We start from the raw sequence: 20,582 nt of genomic DNA, 5'->3' as shown, positions 1-20,582 counted from the left end.
TTTTAGAAACATCATCATTGCCATGGTGATTCTTAATCCTGTCAGGTCGACAATGAAGCTTAAGTATTATACCTCCTACTATATGCCGAGTATTTTGCCAGGGTATTATTTAATTGAAGTTTCATCCTTACAGCCATGTGAGGGATGTACATTAATGCTTATTATTTCCTTAGGGACACTATCTCAAAAGTAATAATCAAGCAGTGTGTACCACAACTGGAAGTGGCAAAAGTGAGATTCTAATTCATGCTGCCCCGTGTAATCTGCTTTCCTCTCTATTGTCTGAAGAGGAGTAAAAAGCTTACCGCTTGCTATGTGTTTAGTTGGCATTATCAAACTAACTCAAAATAAAATTTCAATAAATATAAGTATTTTTTCTGTCTATACACATCTTTTTCTCATTCTTTTTGCCTTGCTCTCAACAAGCACTTATTTAACTGACTTTATCCTACTCAATTAAATTAGGCAACATGTATCCACAGACAGGAACATGTGAACAGAATGTAAAACAGTGAATGCTCTAATAGGCCCCCCAAAGGACAGTGGAGGTAATGTGTTGTAAACAATCTTCTGGAAGGACATGCCATTTCATGCTGAACTTGTGCACATAAATCCCTTAATACATCATGAAAATGGCAATAAAACATGTTGGGTTTTTACTAACAATGCAATTTGAGCTCAGTTCTTGATAACCACAGGTAGAGCAATGAAAATCCAAAAAAACTGATTACCTGACATGGAGCAGAGCTGGTGTGCAATTTCTTGAGAACAGGACTTCCAAGCCTGGCTACCCCAGGGGACGGCTGTGGCCCGAAATAAAGAAATGACTCTGCGAAAGGAAACAAAGTCTCATGGATACCAATCCTGTCATCCAATTAATGCTTCTCTGCTCTCACATCTTATCCTTGCCTCCTTGCCCACACCCAACTGTCAGTCAGATGAAGAAAAATGACAGTTTCCGCATATACCATTGAGCTCTGTAAATAATCAGTGCATTTCAGATGTATGACATTAAATGTCTAAAATAAAATTTAATTGATTAAAAACAAACTCTCAGTCCAAATTGCCTAAACAAACATTTTTTTATTGCTTTAACTCATGTCACAGAGTTTGAAATCAAATTAAATGAATCTTCTAAGTTTACAATTAGATATTCAACATGCCCTCAGGAAATTCCCTCCAGAGTTTTATTTGGAAGTCTCTTCACAGAGTACTGAAGGAGCAGAGCCTATGCAATGAGTTGGTTCCTCTTGGGGCTTACATGTTTGACATTGTTGTCTGTGCTGGAGGGGAAGAAAGCTTAATTAAAGATCTAATCTGAACATTAACAAAATAACTGCTTTTAGATTTTAACTGCAGCGGATGCACTCACAGCAAATGCATAGGGGATGGCATCTCTCAGCAGCTCAGAAGATCCCACACTCTGAGCTGCCATCAGGGGTAGCTTTGAATACAGAAAACTTACAAGGAGAGCTGTGCTGAACAACGTTGAAGTCTGATCCTGCCCTTTGGTAATCACAAAGTGACGGGAAATTTAGAAAGCCAACTGTTTTGCCTGAAAAATACCATCTTCGGGTAGTAATTTTCTTGGATGCTTGTCAATGCTGACTGCCCCAAAGGAAAGGATTTCATATTCAAAATGTGCTATTGTATAGATGCCTTCACATGTTTAGCCAAAAAAGGGTAAAAATGGCCATATCCATCTCACCTCACCTGGAAACCATACAGGCAATGGCCTGAAAGTTATACTGTACCTGTTCTAAGAATGTTAATACCAGTCTCTTAGTGAATATAGGCAGAAAAATCATAAGCAAACATGCTGCTACATAAATATACAGTAGATGAAACCGCATCAACCTTAATACAGTTGGTTCAGGAATGGGTAAAGTTGGTACAATATTTCAAAAATCAATCTCCACTATAACCAAAAGATTGATCTGATGGCCACATGACTAGCACAACAGAAGCCAAAACATTTGATACATTTTAACACCATCTTCTGGCCTCTGCAGGCATTGCACACATATGGTACACTACATACATGAAGACTAATGTAGTCATACATATAAAATAAAAATTAAAAAGGAAACGAAATTTAAAAATACAGGCAAGATTAATGTTTGTCAAACGTCTTGAGAATTCTCAAAAGAGAAGCAGGATGAGATTAAAAGAGGGTCTAAACTGCAGCTGTGTGATTACAAAGTTCATGTGACACTAGGTTATATGCACAACACCTCATAAATGTAACCAAAGCAAAGGACAATTAGAGAGCAAAGCTTTGTGCTTGCCTCGGAGTCTCATAAAGCATGTTCAGAGCACCACATGCAGTTATGGCTCCTCAATTTTAAAAGGACACATAAAAGCTGTGATGATGGCTCAAAATATGTATGAGAAGTACAAGTGTTTGTTGTAAAGAAGGCTAAAGTATTTTCAGGTTTTTGGAGGTGGTGCCAAGCTCTTTGTCCTCTGTTTCCAGAAAGAAGTTTAGACTATTTTTCTTTCAATTTTGTAAATTTTAAAACGCTTAAAAAAGAAGGCAGGACTATTGTACTGTTATCTCCCTCCTTAGGCGTCAACCCAACCTTCTAACATACCTTACCATGGAAATATTTGCACCCCATGTTTATTGCTGTTCTCATCGCTTATAGCAAGGAATTGCAAACAACCTAATTGTCCATCAACAAGTGAATGGATATTGAAAATCGGGTACATATATAAAATGGAATATTATTTAGCTCTACTAAAATGCAATAAAAAATTCACAAGAGAACTGATGGACCTAGAATGTAAAGTATTTAAAAAGATCACCCAATCTAATAAAGAAAAAGAAAAGTTATGTTCTCCTTCACATGAAAATCACAGCCTACGATGTATACATGCACATATGAGACCATATGCATGCTGGGGTTTACTATAGCATCTAGAAAGTAGAATAAGAAAGGGTAATTTTAATGAGTTCACATATGTAGTATACTTCATATAAGTACTTTGAATGTTCTTTCAAGATATAACACATTTTCAATGTGGAGAAAGTCCTTAAATAGGCAATGTCCACATGTGATTTTAGGAAAAGCTATTATCTGACAAGGAAATCTGAATTTTTTGTCTTTTTTTGAGACACAGTCTCCCTGTGGCCCTAGCTGGGCCTGGAACTCGCTATGTAGACCAGGCTGGCCTCAATCTCACAGAGATCTGCCTGCATCTGTCTCCCAAGTGCTGGGATTAAAGGCATGTACCACGATACCCAGCTCAGGAAATCTGAATTTTAAATTGTGTTTATGGTTATTTGAACATTTCTGTAGATGGTAGTTTTTTGCAAATACTAATAAACTTAGTTTTAAAAAATAACAAATTGTTGATTATAGCAGGGCGTTCCTTTTGGGTCACTGAATTAAGCACTTATTTTTAAGCTGGTCAGGAAGGATTAAGGCAAGACAAACCATAGTTCCATTCGTACAGTCTATGAGTACAGGAGAAAATACACAGTATCATTATTCTGCAACATGAAAGAAAGAGAACTTCTATTTTATTTTTTTTAGAAAGAGAACTATTTTAAGGGAAAAATGGCCTACCTGAGCCTGCATTCCCTGTGTGAGCAGCTTCCGGGAAACCGTGCTGTCCACTGCCCACCGCTTTCGCCACCTCCCAGTGTGAGTCATCTGCAGAAAGTGGCTCCCAGCCACAGAAACCAGACTCGAAGTCCCAGGTAAGATGATCTGCTGGAGAAGGAAACCAGGAGGGGCGTGAAAAGCAGAGGAAGGAGCAGAACATGGACAGTAGCCAGTAAACCTGGGTGATGGTATAATCGCAAGGCTTTGGTTTCTGAGACAGGAATATTTCCTCTCTTCAGCTTCGTCAATACCCCGTGTTCTGCATGGGGCCTGGCATTTGTAGGCTTCTTGCTGCATGCTGGTCTGGCACTTTTCAGAGTCACTGCCCTTACCCATTGACAGCAGGCAGACTGCAGAACTTTGCATCGTTAGTAATTCGTATGCCAAGTATAAGCCTGCTGAGCCAATAAGTTTAAGAAAAAAACATCCATTTGAAGAGGGAATTTAAATGATCCAAAACACATGAGGGACTTGAGGTCAGCGGTTCAGTATGAACTCATGACTCCATTTTTTTATTGATTTGTGTGTCTGTGTATTTCATATAGAACCTCCCAATCTTAATTATCTTTATACCCCCATCCCAAATGGCACACTCCCATAGCCACCACCACCCCCGTCATTGTCGTGCCCCCGCCCCGTGTCGTCGTCGTCATCGTCCGTGCGCCCCCCCGAACTCATATACTCTTGTCATCCCTGTTACTGCCCACTGTGTTGTCAGTGCCCCCAGCTGTCCCCAGTGCAAGTCCATCTGCTGAGTCTAGTCAGCCTACTAGAGTCCATTGTTTTAGGAAAATCAGTTCTTCCTCATCCAGCAGCAATTATGACTCCATTTTTAAGAGCAGTTCTGCATTAAATGTCTCGCCTATTTGGAATTACAGGTGAATTAGATGTTCTTAACTTTGTTTTTCCTTCTTTAATACATGACTAAAACCTTGATCAGCGGTCAACACTAAATTTATCACAAGAGAGCTAGTACTAGGCAATTCCAGGCTCTGGGGTAAGGTTCTTAACCATCTTTTCTGGTTTTTACACCAAATTCACCAGGTACGTATCAGGTTTCAGAACACTGGGAAGAAAATCCACGCTTTGTGCTTCTAAGAAACTAGTTTTGATTTTGTACGTTTCCCTCTCCTGGGACAGCTAGAAGACTCAGAGTAAAATGTTGTCCCATAAGCCTGACAACCTGCATCCCATCCCAAGGATTCACAGGCAAGAACAGTCTCTCTCAGGTTATCCTATGACCTCATGTTCACCTTGGTATGCATGCACCTGCACTCACACACTTCTGTCAACACACACACACACACACACACACACAATAGTAATTAAATACATTTCTTTTTCCTAAAATGAGAAGCACAGTATCAGAACTACCTTAGATTGTAGGTGTGGAGGTAGGTTGATAGAACTAACTTACGACTTACAGACACCCCTCATTATGTGGACACTTTTTATGGCATAGAGAAGAAGAAATTAAAAAATTGGAGTCAGAAAATTTCAAAATTTTGGCAAGTTTTCAAGATCACCCTATCTTTTATAAAAGCAGATATTTATCACTCATTTTCAAGCACTTTCCAGGAATTTTCCATATATTAACCTTAGTTCTACAAGTACCTAAATGGTAAATATAAATTCCCATAATAGAGTAAAAGAATGGAACTCAAAATACTAAGCAATTTTCCTGGTGATGTGTTAATAAATTGAACATCTAATCTTTTGAACCTGGGACTCTCTGACTCTAAAACTTAATACATGAAGCTTCTCTAAACCAAGAATTTAACTCTTGAAAAAAAAAAACCCTATTGTGTAAGAGAGGGTGGAAAGATTGAAAGAGCCAGGGGAAGAGGTACGTGACTATAAGGAGACAGAATTTTCCAGGCTCCTGGGACCTTGCTCATATGAACTTACAGCAATCGTGACAGCATGCACAAGACCCATGCAAACTCAATCAGATAAAAACCAGCATAGAACTGAGGAAATAGGCAGGCGGTCGCAACTTCACTGAGGAACTATTGGCAGCTGATCACTGGTGAGTGAGAGGGCATTGGTCTTTAAGGGAGTGATGCTAGACATGCTGAACAGGTCCAGTGGATGAACTCACACTGAGGGGCATCTGGGTACACACACTTACTTGGTAGGCCTTAACATATATGGCAGAGTACATGAAATGCAGTGGGGGCTATGGGGAAGTTACAGATAGGGAAGAGGGGGCTAAACATGACTAAAATGTATTGCATGAAAGCCACCAAGTTCAATAAAAATATATTATTTAAAAAATATATTGTGGGGCTGGAGAGATGGCTCAGCCATTAAGAGCATTATCTTCTCTTGCAGAGGACCTGGGTTCAATTCCCAGCCCCCACATGATAGCTAACAACTGTCCATAACTCTAGTTCCAGAGATCTGACATCCTCCTCTGGTCTCCATGGGCATTGCACTCATGGTCTGCACTTACATACATACAGGCAAAATACTAATATACATAAAATGAAAAATAAATTAGTCAATTTAAAAACTCTGTTGCTACATGCTTACTTGTTATCATTATTTCCGGTTTTAAATAATGTTGCCCATTTAACCAGCATGTGGAAAAGCTCGTTATATCTTAATAACCAAGGATATTCAGATCAAGAAGACATTTTATCATTAATAGGTCAGCTCCTAACACAATGAGGTACAGTATGCAAATGACTGTGCTACCAAAGCTGCTCTGCATGTATTAAAAAGGAAGCATTTATATTTCTGTAACCATACTTGTTTAGAGAATCATTTAATGGATACATGGTAACAGATTACTCTTATTTATAAGAAAATAATTTTGTTTTTAAATGTGTTTTTCCTCAAATGAAAACAAATTCACTACAAAAGAATAATTTAGAATAAAAAAAAGAAACATGCCGCCCATAACCTGGTGTGCACCCACAAGACAGGGAGGTGCAGCTCACTCACCTGCCTCCCCAGAAACCGCTTCCTTCTGAAAATTCTTTCCTTTTCTTGGCTCTAGCTAGACAGTTTATAGGGTTATTGATAAGCAGTAACTCCTAAAAAGGGAGTCCATTATGTTTACTGACACACTCATAAAAGACCTGTAAACTAGCTGTATCTCCTTGGCCACTTAGAGAATTCTTTAGACTAGTTTTTTGGTCCTTTGTGAACTTAGTCACTTGTAGCACTTTTCAGTCTGGAGGCAGGGTGCAGAAATAAGACTTAAAATACATACTTGATTTCCAAAAAGCTTTAAAGTTCTAAATTCTTGGCCATCAACTAGGCCAAGGAACCCTGGCACTTATTGTTAAGCATGTTCCCAAATTCGGAGACACAGTCTGCTACACTAGAAATCCTCCGTGGGGAGTGTGACAGCCTATCTGCTTGGTCCAGGATCACCTCATTTTATGACTGTTGTCTTTGTGTAATAATGAACAACTCTCATTTTTCCTCTTACTTTCCCTAATTGAGTAATGGATTCAATATTACCATCTGGGAGCAGTAAATTATATACTGTTGTCCAAGAAGCAAGTCCATACAAATATATTCTCATTAGAGCAGTCGGTAGCTCCTGATCCAACCACTGAATACCCACAAGGCAGTGATGGAAAATAGCCACAAAACCAATGAGTGTGAAAAATGAAAATAACTACATGATCAATGCATCCCAAGCCTTTGGACCACTGCAAAGATGCCAAAAGCTTTCAAATAAAAATTACATTGGGCTGCATAAATGTTGAAATTGGTTTCAGGACAAAAATTCAAATCATGACTTTTATCATTCAGATATCTTAGCAGTTAAATCGCTGGGCTAAGGAGATGGTTCAGTGAACACAGTGCTTGTCTTGAAAGCATAAGGACCTGAGTTTGAATACCCAGCACCCATGTAAAAAGCAGGGTATGGCAGCATGCCTCTGAAACCACAGCACCAGTTAGATGAAGGCAGCAGATCTGTGGAGCTTTCTGGCTGGCCCAGGGTTAGTTAGGAGGCTCTGTCTAGAAAGATAAGGTGAAGAGCAATAGAGGAAAATACACCGCATGAACCTCTGGCCTCTGCACCCGCCCCCAACACACAACTATATGCATGTGTGCACAGACACAGGAACACATACACATATATACACCACACAAAAACAAAATAAATGCATAAATAAAAAATAAATGCCAATTACTTGCTTTCCACAGAAAACGAAACATTCACTCTTCTTTGAAAATGAAAATTAATTTTTCAAATCCATCACCATAAAGATTTGTGAGAGTGATATGATGCTCTGATCTCGCTGGAAACCTGGTGTGCTGTTCGGCGATTTTTATTGATGACATTTGTTCCAGTACATTTACAGGATTTTTTTTTCATAACTAAATATCCTACAACTTAACTGCACTGTAGAATAGAAATCAAATTCTTCTCCCTTAAACTGAGGTCTTTATTAATAATGTTTCCCCGACATAATTGAGGTGAAGTAATAGACATCTAAGAAAAGAAGGGCGAGCCACACTGGCAAGTGTTCAATGCCTTGTCGTACTAAGAATGAAAAACGCTACACGTTTGCAAAATAAAAAATAGTAAACCTCTCTCATAATTAAAGCAAATTAATTATGCATAGGAATTCTGATTATTTGATTACTTTAAGTTTCTCTAATTATAGGGTATATTTTGCTAACTTTCAACACAGTATATTGTATTGTTCACTGTTTCAAAGAAATTTCTCTCAGAGTTCATTTGGTAGACTAAAATTTTCAGATTATGACAGATTTCTCTTACATATTTAACTGTGCTATCATACGGGCACAAGAAAAAGAATCTCATTCTGGAAGTTTAGAAAAAAATTGAATCATAGAAGTTAATATATTTATGAATCCTTCATTTCAGTTCTTTTTAAGTAGAAAGTTTTATGGGAGGCGAACAGCAGACAGCTCGTTTAGCGACTGCATGTATATTGGGCTCTAACACCATTAGATTACAGGGGTTGGAGACATGGCTCAGCAGTCAAGAGCACTTGTTGCTCCTCCAGAGGACCCAGGTTCAATTCTCAGCTGTATTGTGGAGGCGGACCACCACCTGCAAGTCCTTTTTCAGGGAATCTGACTGCCTCTTCTGACCTCTTCAGGCACCTTATGCATGTTGTACACTTAAATACATGCAGGCTAAACACTCATGCATATAACATAAATAAATATATATTTAAAACAATCAGACTCTACATCCTTTGTTAGCATTTATGCAAACCTATGAGGATCACTGTTGTATTACACATATGTATGAGTACATTACAACTTTTCCCCTTGGGGATATTTTAGCCTATAATTTTTTAAAAATTCAAAGATTGCTAGAGACACTATCAAAATAAAAACAATATCCTCAGTTCACATACCTTTCACTTAAATACACCAAACCCTCAACCATTGACAATTCATGTTAGCGTGTTATTTATTTCTTTAATAGTTTATACACCCCAGACTGGCCTCAAAATTACCATTCTCCTGCCTCAGCCTCTCTAGGGTTGGAATTTCAGGCAGGTATATTAGCATTCTAAATTTTATTATATGGCTTACAATTTTTGAAAAAGAAAAATTTCCCCCAATCAAATTTCCTAAATTATATCATTTTCAATACAGATCTATCCATCCTTCCATCTTTTTTAGACCACAGTAGAAAAGATTTTATAGATTTATCTTTATCTGTATGTCATTATTGAAAATAGTGTAAATAGGGGGCTGGAAAGATGGCTCAGTGATTAAGAGCATTGACTGCTCTTACAGAGGACCTAGGTTCAAGTCCCAGCACCCACATGGCAACTAACAACCATCCCTAACTCCAGTTCCAGGGATGCTTTCTTTTGACCTCCTCGGGAACTGCATGACACGGGTGCACTTACATACATGCAGGCAATACACTCATCCGCCTAAAATAAAAGTAATAAAAAGTATAAATAAGAAGATAGGTGTATTTTGATAAAATATATTAACCAGAGTTTACTTTCTTTACAATTTTCAACTGCAAAGTAAGGCAGCATTAAGCATGTGATCAGTGTGAATAAATCGTCACTGCCAACCATCTCCAGAGGTTTCCATCATCCCAAGGTGAAGCTTCACATCCATTTAACAGTAACATCCGTCATTACTTCCCTACCTCAGCTCAAAAACCAGAAGTCTAATCTCTGTGTCTATGAATCTCACTTAGGATATGTTTGGCACATGTTGTATTTCAATTATTTTGATAGAAATATATATTTTTTGGCTTTTTGAGACGGTCTCCCTGTAGCCCCAGCTGTCCTGGAACTCACTATGTAGACCAGGCTGGCCTTGAACTCACAGAGATCCGCCTGCCTCTGCCTCCCGAGTGCTGGGATTAAAGGTGTGCACGATAGAAATATTTTAAATGCATTAAACATATAAGGGCAAGAAGAGGAAAGGTAAAAAGGAAGGGGTAAGGAAGTGGATGGAGAAAAGAAGGGAGTGAATGAGAGGACAGGAGAGAAATGTCAAGTTTACTGATGCATAATTAACGAATCTGAGTCGTTTAGGCTGTGCGATATGATGGTCTGATATGTGTGTGTACTGTGAAATGCTGATGATGAACACGGTAGTGAACCTATCCTCCACCTCTCATGTCTTTTTTACATATGATAAGGATATGTAAGATCTGCTCTTAGTATTCTCTTCGCACATTTCAAATCATTGTTATTTCCTATGCCACCAGTCTGGATTGGGTTCACAGACCTCATCTGTCTTACTAATGAAAGTCTGGGCCCTTTGGCTAACACCTCTGTATCTACTGGCCTCACTCCCTTGTAACCACTGTTCTGTTTTCTCTGAGCTTGACCTGTTTTAGATTCCACATACAAGTTCAATCCTGCAGCATTCACCTTATTTTGGTTTCTCTCATTTATCAGATACATTCTTGTTACACACATTAGCAGCTCCTTCATTTTATTCCTCAATAAAGTTCAGATACAGCTCACATTACTTCAATCCATCCATCAGCATAGACATGGGTTTTTCTATTTTGGCTGTTGTTCATATGTTGCAAGGAACACAGAATGCAAATGTTTTTGAATCTACACTGTGCTTATTTTATAAAAGATCATGTTAATAAGTGATAAAATCATGTCTTTGGTATTACAACGGTGTGCCAAGGGAGTGGTGAAGTACTAAAGCTTTGGGGGAATCAATCGTGGGAGGTCCCTGAGTACTTGGCATTTAGTTTTTACGACAATTTTTTGTAAATATGCCATCTGTTTCTAATCAGCTGTCTATATTTTTTAGAAACCTCCTTGGCACAGTGGCTCACAAAGCTTAAGATACAGAGGAATCACCTGGGACAATTTTACGATGCAGGATTTGGTTCTGTAAGGCCCAAGGGTCTGCCTCTTTGAAGAGGTCCTAGCTCAAACTGCTCAGGTAGGTCCTCAGTGAAAAGGACCAAAAGTAAAAACACCAACAAATCTAGAGGTACTTTACAATCACCGGTCTCTAACAATGCACTGAACTCAAAGCTCAGTATTCATTCACTAAAATAGCAACCAAAACAGCAGTTTATAGAGCATCTAAGTGAGGGTGCCTTCTGGGAAAGGGACACAGCCTATACAATATCAACTGGAAATCTCCCCAAGGGAATGTTTGATACTTTTCCAGGATAGCATAAGTATTTCTGAAGTTGCTCAGATTGCATATAAACTGCTTGCTATGCAAGTGTGGGGACCGGTATCCACAGGAAAAATTAGGTATGGCAGTGGGCACCTATAATCCCAGTGCTGGGGCAAGGAGTGTGGAGCTGGGAGATCCCTGAAGCTTAGCCAGTCCAACCAAATCAGTGAGAGACCCTATCTCAAACAATATGATGATGCCGGGCATGGTGGTGTGTGCCTTTAATTCCAGCACTCCACATATGAATCTCTGTGAGATTGAAGCCAACTTGATCAACACAGCAAGTTCCAGTCCAGCTGGAGCTACAGGGAGACTCTTTCTCAAAAAAAAAATGTATATATAGGAGAAAACACATATGTACTCATACACCGTACACACAAAGAAGGAGATAAAAGGGAAATGCATATACACATTGAAGAAGATATAAAGGCGTTTTGTCTGTGCTCCATGAACTTGGAACTTTATTAAAACTAATTCTGTACTAAAATCCAAATTTCTGAAACAGAAACTTAAAAGTATGTGTAAAATATTTCAACTGTTTTAAATTAAGGATGCCATTTCTAAAAATATGTGCATGCATTTACGTGCGCAAATATATTAAATGCTTTAATGAAGGCATCGCTGTGAATATATAACAATGGTGATAATTCATTGTAATATAAATAATTTCCTCAGAGCAAATATAATTGTATTAGTGTTGTTGTTATGTGACAGAATACCTGAAATAAATAAAAGGCAGATTTTGTCTGGGTTCTTGATTCAGAAGGTCAAGTTCATGGTCCCGTAGGCTTGGCCTGAACATCATGTCACAGAGATGAGATAGATACCTCAGATAAAGTAGCAGAGGGGGAAAATCTGGAATTCAGCTCGTTTTTCTCCTTTTTCTTTTATTCCGTCATTTCTGCCCTAGCCTATGGTATGGTGCTGCTCACAACCAGCATGAACCTTCACCCTAATTAACCCTCTCTACCGATGCCCTCAGAAGTGTGCCATACCAATCACCACTGGGATTCAGAACCCCGCCAAGATGGCTATGAAGATCGACCATCACAGTAATCATTCAAATCCAAGACGTAATCGGTTTGGAATTAGAATATAGGATACATATGTTTATATGTGATATAGGTAGCATGGCTACATATTTATGCCATATCACCTCTATTAAGTGGATCTCAACCAAGATTGAAGAGTTTTCATTGGACAGGTGAGCTTAAAATATTTGGAAATAATGAAGCAAGGATGTAGCAGTATTTGTGGATAAGCACAGATATCTCTCGATTCACCCAAAGGAATTGGCAGAATAGTACTGAGATCTACTGTGTTATAAAAATGCCAGTGAGTAATCCATGAAACTTCAATAAAGGTAGGAAAATATGTCCAAAATTAAGAGCGAAATATCTGCTAATACTCTAGTCATAAGTTTTATTACAATGACAATCATTTGCTACAGAAGAAACAAAATAGAAGCCACCAGCTTACAAATTCACAATAGAAAATATATTTTCTCAGGATTTAAATGAAAAATAATAGAAACTGTTAGAAAAATAAATTTCCTCAAAAGAAATGAACCCAGTTGTCATTACAACTTGAAAAATAAAGCATAAGAAAGGATTCCACTGAGTCTGGAGAAAGTAAATGCTCCTTATCCTGGCTGAATGAAAAAGAGAGGCAACTAAAAGCCCCACTGAGATCACACTGGATACAAGATCACATGGCTTCACGCGAGGTGCTTGAGGAATTAACTGACGTTCTATTTATAATCAGGGCGACAGGGGAGGTTTTTCTTTTCCCATTCCCTCCCTCGGTGTCTCAAATGCTCTTAATAAAACTATCAGTTGCCCATCAAGAGAGGCATGTCGTGCAAAGATCTTTTCATTAAAGGATGACATTTATCTTACTTACTGCACTATTTCGCCCTACATAACAAAATAGCTCAGGAAAATAAAACACTACAGGAGAATAAATGTCAAATGTTTCATGTTTTTGAAAAGCTTTTCATATGTGATACAGAAAATAGATTCATTTAGTTGGAAATCATGGTTTCTGTGAACTCATGGATCTTAGTTGCTAACCTGCCTCGCATGAGAACCATTATGCGGCTCATAAAGTAAATCCTGTTTCTTTGCAATATGACTAGATTTGCGTTATCGTGAGACTTCCAGTCACCCCTCCTATCAGAAACACTTCACAGAGGCCTGAAAAGAAAGTGTTGAGCTAGTTTGGCCTCATGAAGGCCTTGCTGGCTGGAAGTGATATTTATATTCTCCACGGCTACCCTGGAAACAAGGTACCCCTTGTCCATGGCTACCCTGGAAACAAGGTACCCCTGTCCACTTTCTTCCTCCTTAGCCTCCAAGATCATTGCTAAGAGGGAAGAGAAACATGTATTTAACAGAAGTTGCCAATCCACAATATGTCAGCAGAGGAAATTGCCAAGAGATCCTTTCCAAACTCATTTTGTTCTTTAATAAAAGTACACACATTTACAGGAACACACACACACACACACACACAAAAGAAAAAACCCATCACTAGTCATAATTTCCTGAACAAAGAGAGGCATTTTCCAACATTAGCACCAAGCAGTAAACATTAACGGAGAGACTGTCAGTAGTTTCAGAGTAAGAATGCACATTTAGTTTATTTCAAACACATGAGCTTCCCCAGGTGTAACGAAATGCTACTTAAAATCCAACAATCATGAATGACAGTAGGCAAGACACAAGGAAGTATATCATGGGTTGACTTACGGCATATTGCTGGGTCTTCATCTCTCCCCTTAGAGTGGTTGTGTCCAGAGTCACAGACTGATGCTTGAGCAAGGCACTGGCCACTGGCACAAGTGAATTCACTAGCAGAAGAAAGCTGCAGGGAGTGAGCGTGTCCACAGGCACAGACCAACAGCTGGTTCAGCCCAATAAAACTTCTCTGGCTCAAAACAGCACCTTCGAAAACTATCTTTAGGGGAAAAGTTGATTAATTTATAAATTTAGAGTCTTCGAAAAGACAAAAAAGTCTAAAGAAGAATAATAGAGATAAGTCATTAAAGAAAACATTTAAAAACCAGCCAAATGCAAGTGGTAACAAAGTTCCTGCTTGATAAATTTGATCTACACTCCTAAGATTGTGTTGATAAGCACATTTGCTCCATGAAGCTTTCTGAGAAACTACTCAGGATCAGACAAAATAAAACACTCCACATAATTATGCAAATATCATTTGACTATAAACGTGTTATATGAGTATCATTTTTACAGCTCTCTTTTGCTTTTCAAGGAAAAGAAAAATATCATTACTTACACAAGAGCTATTTTGTTTGATAAAACTATTAAAATTAATATTTGAAACTCTGAAGGGAAATATCAGGAAAAGCAAAAGAGATAAAATGTAAGAATGAAAACAAACATAAAAATAAAACTTTCAGAAAAGTACTAGTTCTCCAAGAAGAGGAGCCACACATTTTCCTGAGATTTGTAATATTATCAAGTGAAATCAGTTTCCATTACCAGCCAAATGCAGGCAAAGTCAAAGCTTTAGAATTCCTTGAGGTTCTTCCAAGGCTAGAGGCTAATGAACTGCAGGAGAACACAGTATAAATAGTTCACTATATAGCAGCTAATTTTCTACTGTCCATTTTAGCAGCAGCTAGCTACATATGATTAACTTAAATAACCTATGATCAGATTAAAATTCAGTTTCTGAATCACGTTATCTCCATTTCAAATGTTCAACACACACATAAGGCAAATGACCACTGTGGTAGACAAGCACAGATATTGATAGATGAGCAGCAATTTCCTTAGAATTGAAGCTTTCACTTCTGAGGGAAGAAAGGAGGCTCAAGGGACCCCAGGATGTATACAAAACTCACAAATCTGGGAAAGCTGAAACTTATATGAGTCATATGGTCTTTCCTGAAGTTAATAAAAGCATTAAATAAAGGTTGGGAAAAGGAGGTACTTCCACCAAACAGAGCTTCCTATAAGAGACTCTCTGACCCACTGAGCTGCCTGTCAGTCCTGTGATGCAGCTGCCTTTGAGTCATCCATGTTCCTGTAAGTAACTCCTCAACCACACTCCAGCAAGTAAACCCAATGAACTCATCGGTTCACCAGTTGGTCCTCCGTACAATTATCACTTTGTTCTGTTCTTGGTGTCTGTGACCCAGAAGTTGTCTCACCTCCCTCCCGCACTCTGTGGAAGGAGTCAAGCCCATTAAGGGGTGGGGCTATGGAGATATAAGCCAGGAAAACCATGAGACTCAGCTCTTGCCATTCTGTGTGGCTGTTGGGAAGCCGCCGGACTTATGTTTTGGTGTGGACTTTTGAGCACAGCCGTGAATGGGGTAGTTGCCATTTTTGGAATAGAATGCCGGCCAAAGGCCAGGGAGGCAGATGTCCCGCCCATCTAGGGGTCTCCTCAGTGAGGCCGATGAGGCACATGGAGCTCACTGGGAATAAGGGGTGGAGCCACTGCCATATTGAGCACAGGCCAAAGCTAAGTGAGAGGAGACCGATGGCACGTGGATTTCAAATATGGAAAAGGAAAAGCCTATAAGGATCTGTGTTGTTGTAAGTCACCCCTTCCCAAATGTCATATAAACTATGTAAAATCCAAATAGGATGCCTTATGTCAGTTTGTCAATGGGCAAGGCAACTGGGAGACACTGAATTGGGGGCTCTCAGCAAAAAGGGAAAAATTTAGTAAAATAGTGCCCTATCTGGGATGAGTAGATGTTTGTTCACATCTCCCCAGGAAAAGTCCCACAATAGAAAAGAGTTCCATGGATCCACATGCACCAGGTCCATAGAGTGCTAGAAATAAAATCGACTCCATTCAGGCTCACACAGTTTAAGTTTTCTGCATAGATTTTCAGCTTTTCAAAGACAGAAAGTCATACATTTCCTGTTTAGGCATTAATTTAGATCAATTTTCAATTGGAAAATATATTAAAATTGTATTTCAGAAGATAATATTAAATTTAAATCACATGTGATAAGAAAACTATGTATGCTGTTACATCATGTTCCATAATCAATATCACATGTATACATATATTATTAGGCCAATAGCTGTGTATTTTCATGACAGCAAGATATATATATATTATATATATTATAGAAAGAAATAGATATAGATCACTTCACGTTTCAAAATTGATGAGTTTAGATTGGGGTCTCTGAATCCACCATTTTATATTCATATTCTAATTCCATTTCTTATGTACTTAGAAACCTGTGACTCCAAAATGTATTCTGCCTACATTTTGCCTTATTTTATCCTCTAGTCAAAAAACAAGACAGACTTTAATTTTCAGTTTGTGGAAAAATTAACTTTCTGAATATATCTTTTAGATGTTATAAAGACCAGTTGATAAAATATTACAATAATGTCAAAATGTTAGCCTAAAAAGGTGTATTGTAAACCTCAACTTAAAACTTAAATTTTAAAGACATCACCCACTGAGCCTTCTGAGAGCAGATGTATGCTTCAGATGTATATTGGTACATATAGAAACTTTAAAGCATTGTTGTATAGACAATTGACCTCAACTTGCAAGATTGATATAAAAATGCTATGGTTCAAAAATTCCAGGCTCACAACACATGGGATTCTAAAAGCCCACATGATTATACCTCAGTATTTAGGGTGAGGGATGTAAGAATATGGTAATAACATAAAGGAATAAAACTGTTTTCATAAGTCATACAAATGCTCAATCTGTTTTCCAACATATACACTGTATGTACTATAAAATCTCAAGTTAAATCTTTAAAGACATCACCCACTGAGCCTTCTCAGAGCAGATGTATGTTTCAGATATATATTGGTACATACAGAAACTTTAAATGTTGCTGTATAGACAATTGAGTCTCAGCAGACTTTTCTACCTGCTTTATGATGAAAAGTGTTTGCCTAGGTGCAGTGAGTGCTGGGAGAAGCAGGGTAGACCCCGTGGGAGTGAGCAGGGGCCTTTACCCACAGAAATCGTGGCAATTAAAGAACAGGCATAATGAAAAATGTAATATTCTCACCAATGCAAAGCTGTTTTCTAACTTAAATGCTAACTTAAATTTAGCAGTGTTTGACAAATTCTCCATAGGAAAGTAATTTAAAGTTTTGGTAAATCTATGTTTGATCTCCTTGTATACCTTAAATGTCTTCAGACCTTCTGGTAGGACCACATTTGCTTTTACCCATTTGCTGTGAGTTGATGTGTTGAATGTCCAAATTGCTTCTTCTTCCTTTGATTTGAAGAGAAAGACATTATTCATTCCCCAAAATTTACTGGCATGTTTACATACGTACTCTTATAATTAGATTTTAGATGGGGTTACATTATTTGTATAGAAAATCTAAGGTACTTTATTTGCATAGAAAATCTAAAGTATTGCAGGTAAGAATTAAGAAGATGAGTAATAATTTTGAAGGAAAAAGCAGAAATAATCATATCTAAGCAATAAACCTATTTTAAACATTTCTGTTTATTAACACAAATTAACTGCACACGCTAACAGGATTCAGCATAGCATTTTCATAAACGCATCCAGTAGACACTGACCATATCCAACTGCCCATCTTCCATTTTTTCCCTTGGATCAGAAGTATCAGGGAAGTATAAAAGTTTTAACGGACCTTATAGAAAATAAGGTGCTACGTTTCAAAACGAAAAAGAAATAAGAGGCCAACACCTAATGTAATGTGAAATACAGAGACGCGCCTTCTGCTTCATTTCATAATTCCTGTGGGAGAGCTGACTCTAACTTTCACACAGCACTACCGCTGTCTGGGGTTATTTTGCACATTTGCCTCCTTTGACCATTCTACCAATGGTCTTTTTGTCTTTTCTACATCATGTTATATTTAAGATCCTCAAGCAAAACCTATACCATGCTCCATGAATGAGCTAACGACACTGGTTCTTATATTTTATGACCATGTTTCATACTCTGAAATAATCCTATTTTTATCCTTAGATATTACCAAACATTCAAGTTAATTCGATCTTTCCCTGGGGAAGACAGAGCAAATTGCACATAATACAGGGCGCTGTCATTTCCCATGTCTCCCTACAGTGACTATGGGGAGAACAGGACATCTATGTCTCTGGTTTGGTTCTGAGACTGGGCTTGCCTGGCCTCTATCATGAGATAGAAAGAAACATGGGTTATAATCTACTTGGAATTCTTGTGACACAGGACATGTTTTTCCAGACCCTTTTCACATGTCCCTCCTTACTCAGGTTCCCTTATCTCATCTGTTTCTTAAGATGAATCAATTTCCAACTTAGTTCTGTACCGGCCAGTGCCTAACCCAGATTTCAAATCCTAAATATTTCAGAAGGTCATTCAGAGCCATTGAAATGCACGTCTTGTCCGTGCTCATTCATGTCAATAGTCATGATTCCCACAGGATACTGAAGCACACTGCAGCTGCAGTCGGGAGCTTCCATGTCAAACTGGAATTAATTCATTACAAAAAGTTGAGACCTACAAAAAATTCCCTCTCTAATCATTTCCTACACAACTTCAGTTATTTTGCATCAGGACACTTCTAAAAATGCTTTTAGTGACATTGAATGGCAAATTGCATCCACCATTTCCTCCCCATGTTCATTTTATAAGAATAATTTAGAATAATTTGCTTTTTTCCACTATAACTGATTTCCCTCTATTCTATCAAAGATGAATGCATCTACATTTTTATTTGAGCAGAGTTTTCTCAAATTTTAAATGGTTTTCTGTATACTAACTTAATGGTGTCCTATAAATGAGACTGAAATTTTTCTACCCTAATTTCTTGTTTGGAAACATAAACAATGATAAAAAGAATTTGTCCCATGCTAAATGAAGGCATATTTTATTCTTCTCTTCCTATTCTCATGCTATTTAGTTTAAGCAGATGTTAATAAACAAATCTTCAGAATCAAAAAGTTTTTTAAGAGTTGTTCTAACTTTCTATTATCTTAAGAATCAATCATTAATCAATCAATTAACAATTTTAAAAGTGTCTTTGCTGTCCCAGACCAGGATCAATTTCAACAAAATTATTTATTACCACTTCTCTCAGAAATGTCAGCTTATCCCTCCCTCTTCCAGCAAAGAAATCAAATGTACCAAACTCAAGGTTGCTTTTTTCAAAAGTACTTTTGAACAGAACTCATGATAGAATCATATAATATGGTAAGTACTTTCTTTTGCTAGAGCTTGCCTTGGCCTGAACATTTGTATCAGGAAAAATAGACTTTCTAAGAATTCTTGTTCTGATACAACCTTTGTATGCATCCTATTTGCTAGTGGAAATTAAGAAACTACACAGAATGTGCCACAAATCAAGTTTCCCGGGATCCATAGACGAGCTTAGGAAAAAGGACGGGCTGTTTGTGACCTTTATTTAATAGACAAAGGACAGAGATCTATAGTTAGATAACATAAGCAAAAACTGGATGCTCGGAATTAGTCACCACATTCTCTTCAGAAGAGATTAAGTGACGGTTTTCTTTGAGACATATTTCAAATGGAGGTTTAGAGTCTTCTGTGGGAGATAAAAATAACAACTTGTAGCTTAAATGCACTTTGAGACAGTTTTCATTCATGGGTCAACAAATGGCAAAGCAGAGGTTAGAGAAGACAGAAATCCTTGCAGAATATGCATATTGCAATGAGTCGGGACTCTACAGTGAATGCCAAACTGATTTTAGTTAAGGCAGAACTTTCAGCTTGGCAGTATTCATTCCTCCTCACTAACTTGTGGCACCCCCATTCTGACTGTACAAGATGGCAGCCTCAGACCACCTTTCACTCTTCCTGTACAGGCCAAAGCTGCTAGAAGAATAAAGTTATTCACTTTTAGTATGAGAAATACTGAGAGTTTGAAAAATCCATCAGTGATATTCTGGGTAGATTAAAATAACCGTAGGGAGTCAAACATAAATGATTCAAATCTCTACTTAAAAGTATGATAATTCTCATTGGCTATGAAAATGAAAACTAAATCATTTGCCATGTGTAAAGCTCTCTCATGGGATCATACTTTTTGAATTTTTAAAATTTTTACTTTATGTATATGAGGGTTTTGCCTGAATATATGTAAGTGCACCATGTGTGTGCAATGCCCAAGGAAGGCAGAGTAGAGAGTCAGAGCCTGTGGAACTGGAATTTTGAGATGGTTGTTAGACACCATGTGGGTGCTGGTAACCTGACTGGGGTCCTCTGCAAGAGCAATCAGTGCTCTTAACTGCTGAGCCATCTCTCTAGCCCCATGGAACTGGGTATTTTGGGTTTCTGTTTTTTTAATTTTTATGCACTTCAAATAATATATCTTAACTATATTTAG

At 38.0% G+C, this 20,582-nt stretch overlaps 1 protein-coding gene across 1 annotated transcript in view; it reads right to left on the bottom strand.

Moving 5' to 3' along the window:
• The window catches only part of Malrd1 (MAM and LDL receptor class A domain containing 1), a 721,844-nt gene that overhangs the window by 604,309 nt on the left and 96,953 nt on the right, over nt 1-20,582 (bottom strand). The window contains exons 8-11 of the mRNA XM_029557135.1: nt 17,399-17,491; nt 13,997-14,204; nt 3,573-3,719; nt 732-829 (exon numbers count right to left, since the gene is read on the bottom strand). Of these exons, the coding sequence (XP_029412995.1) occupies nt 732-829; nt 3,573-3,719; nt 13,997-14,204; nt 17,399-17,491 (546 nt within the window). The remainder of the gene's footprint in view (nt 1-731; nt 830-3,572; nt 3,720-13,996; nt 14,205-17,398; nt 17,492-20,582) is intronic.

Source organism: Nannospalax galili, unplaced genomic scaffold, assembly GCF_000622305.1.
Source record: "Nannospalax galili isolate Female #2095 unplaced genomic scaffold, S.galili_v1.0 scaffold487, whole genome shotgun sequence".
Classification (NCBI taxonomy): domain Eukaryota; kingdom Metazoa; phylum Chordata; class Mammalia; order Rodentia; family Spalacidae; genus Nannospalax; species Nannospalax galili.
This window is presented reverse-complemented; position numbering and strand designations above follow the sequence as displayed.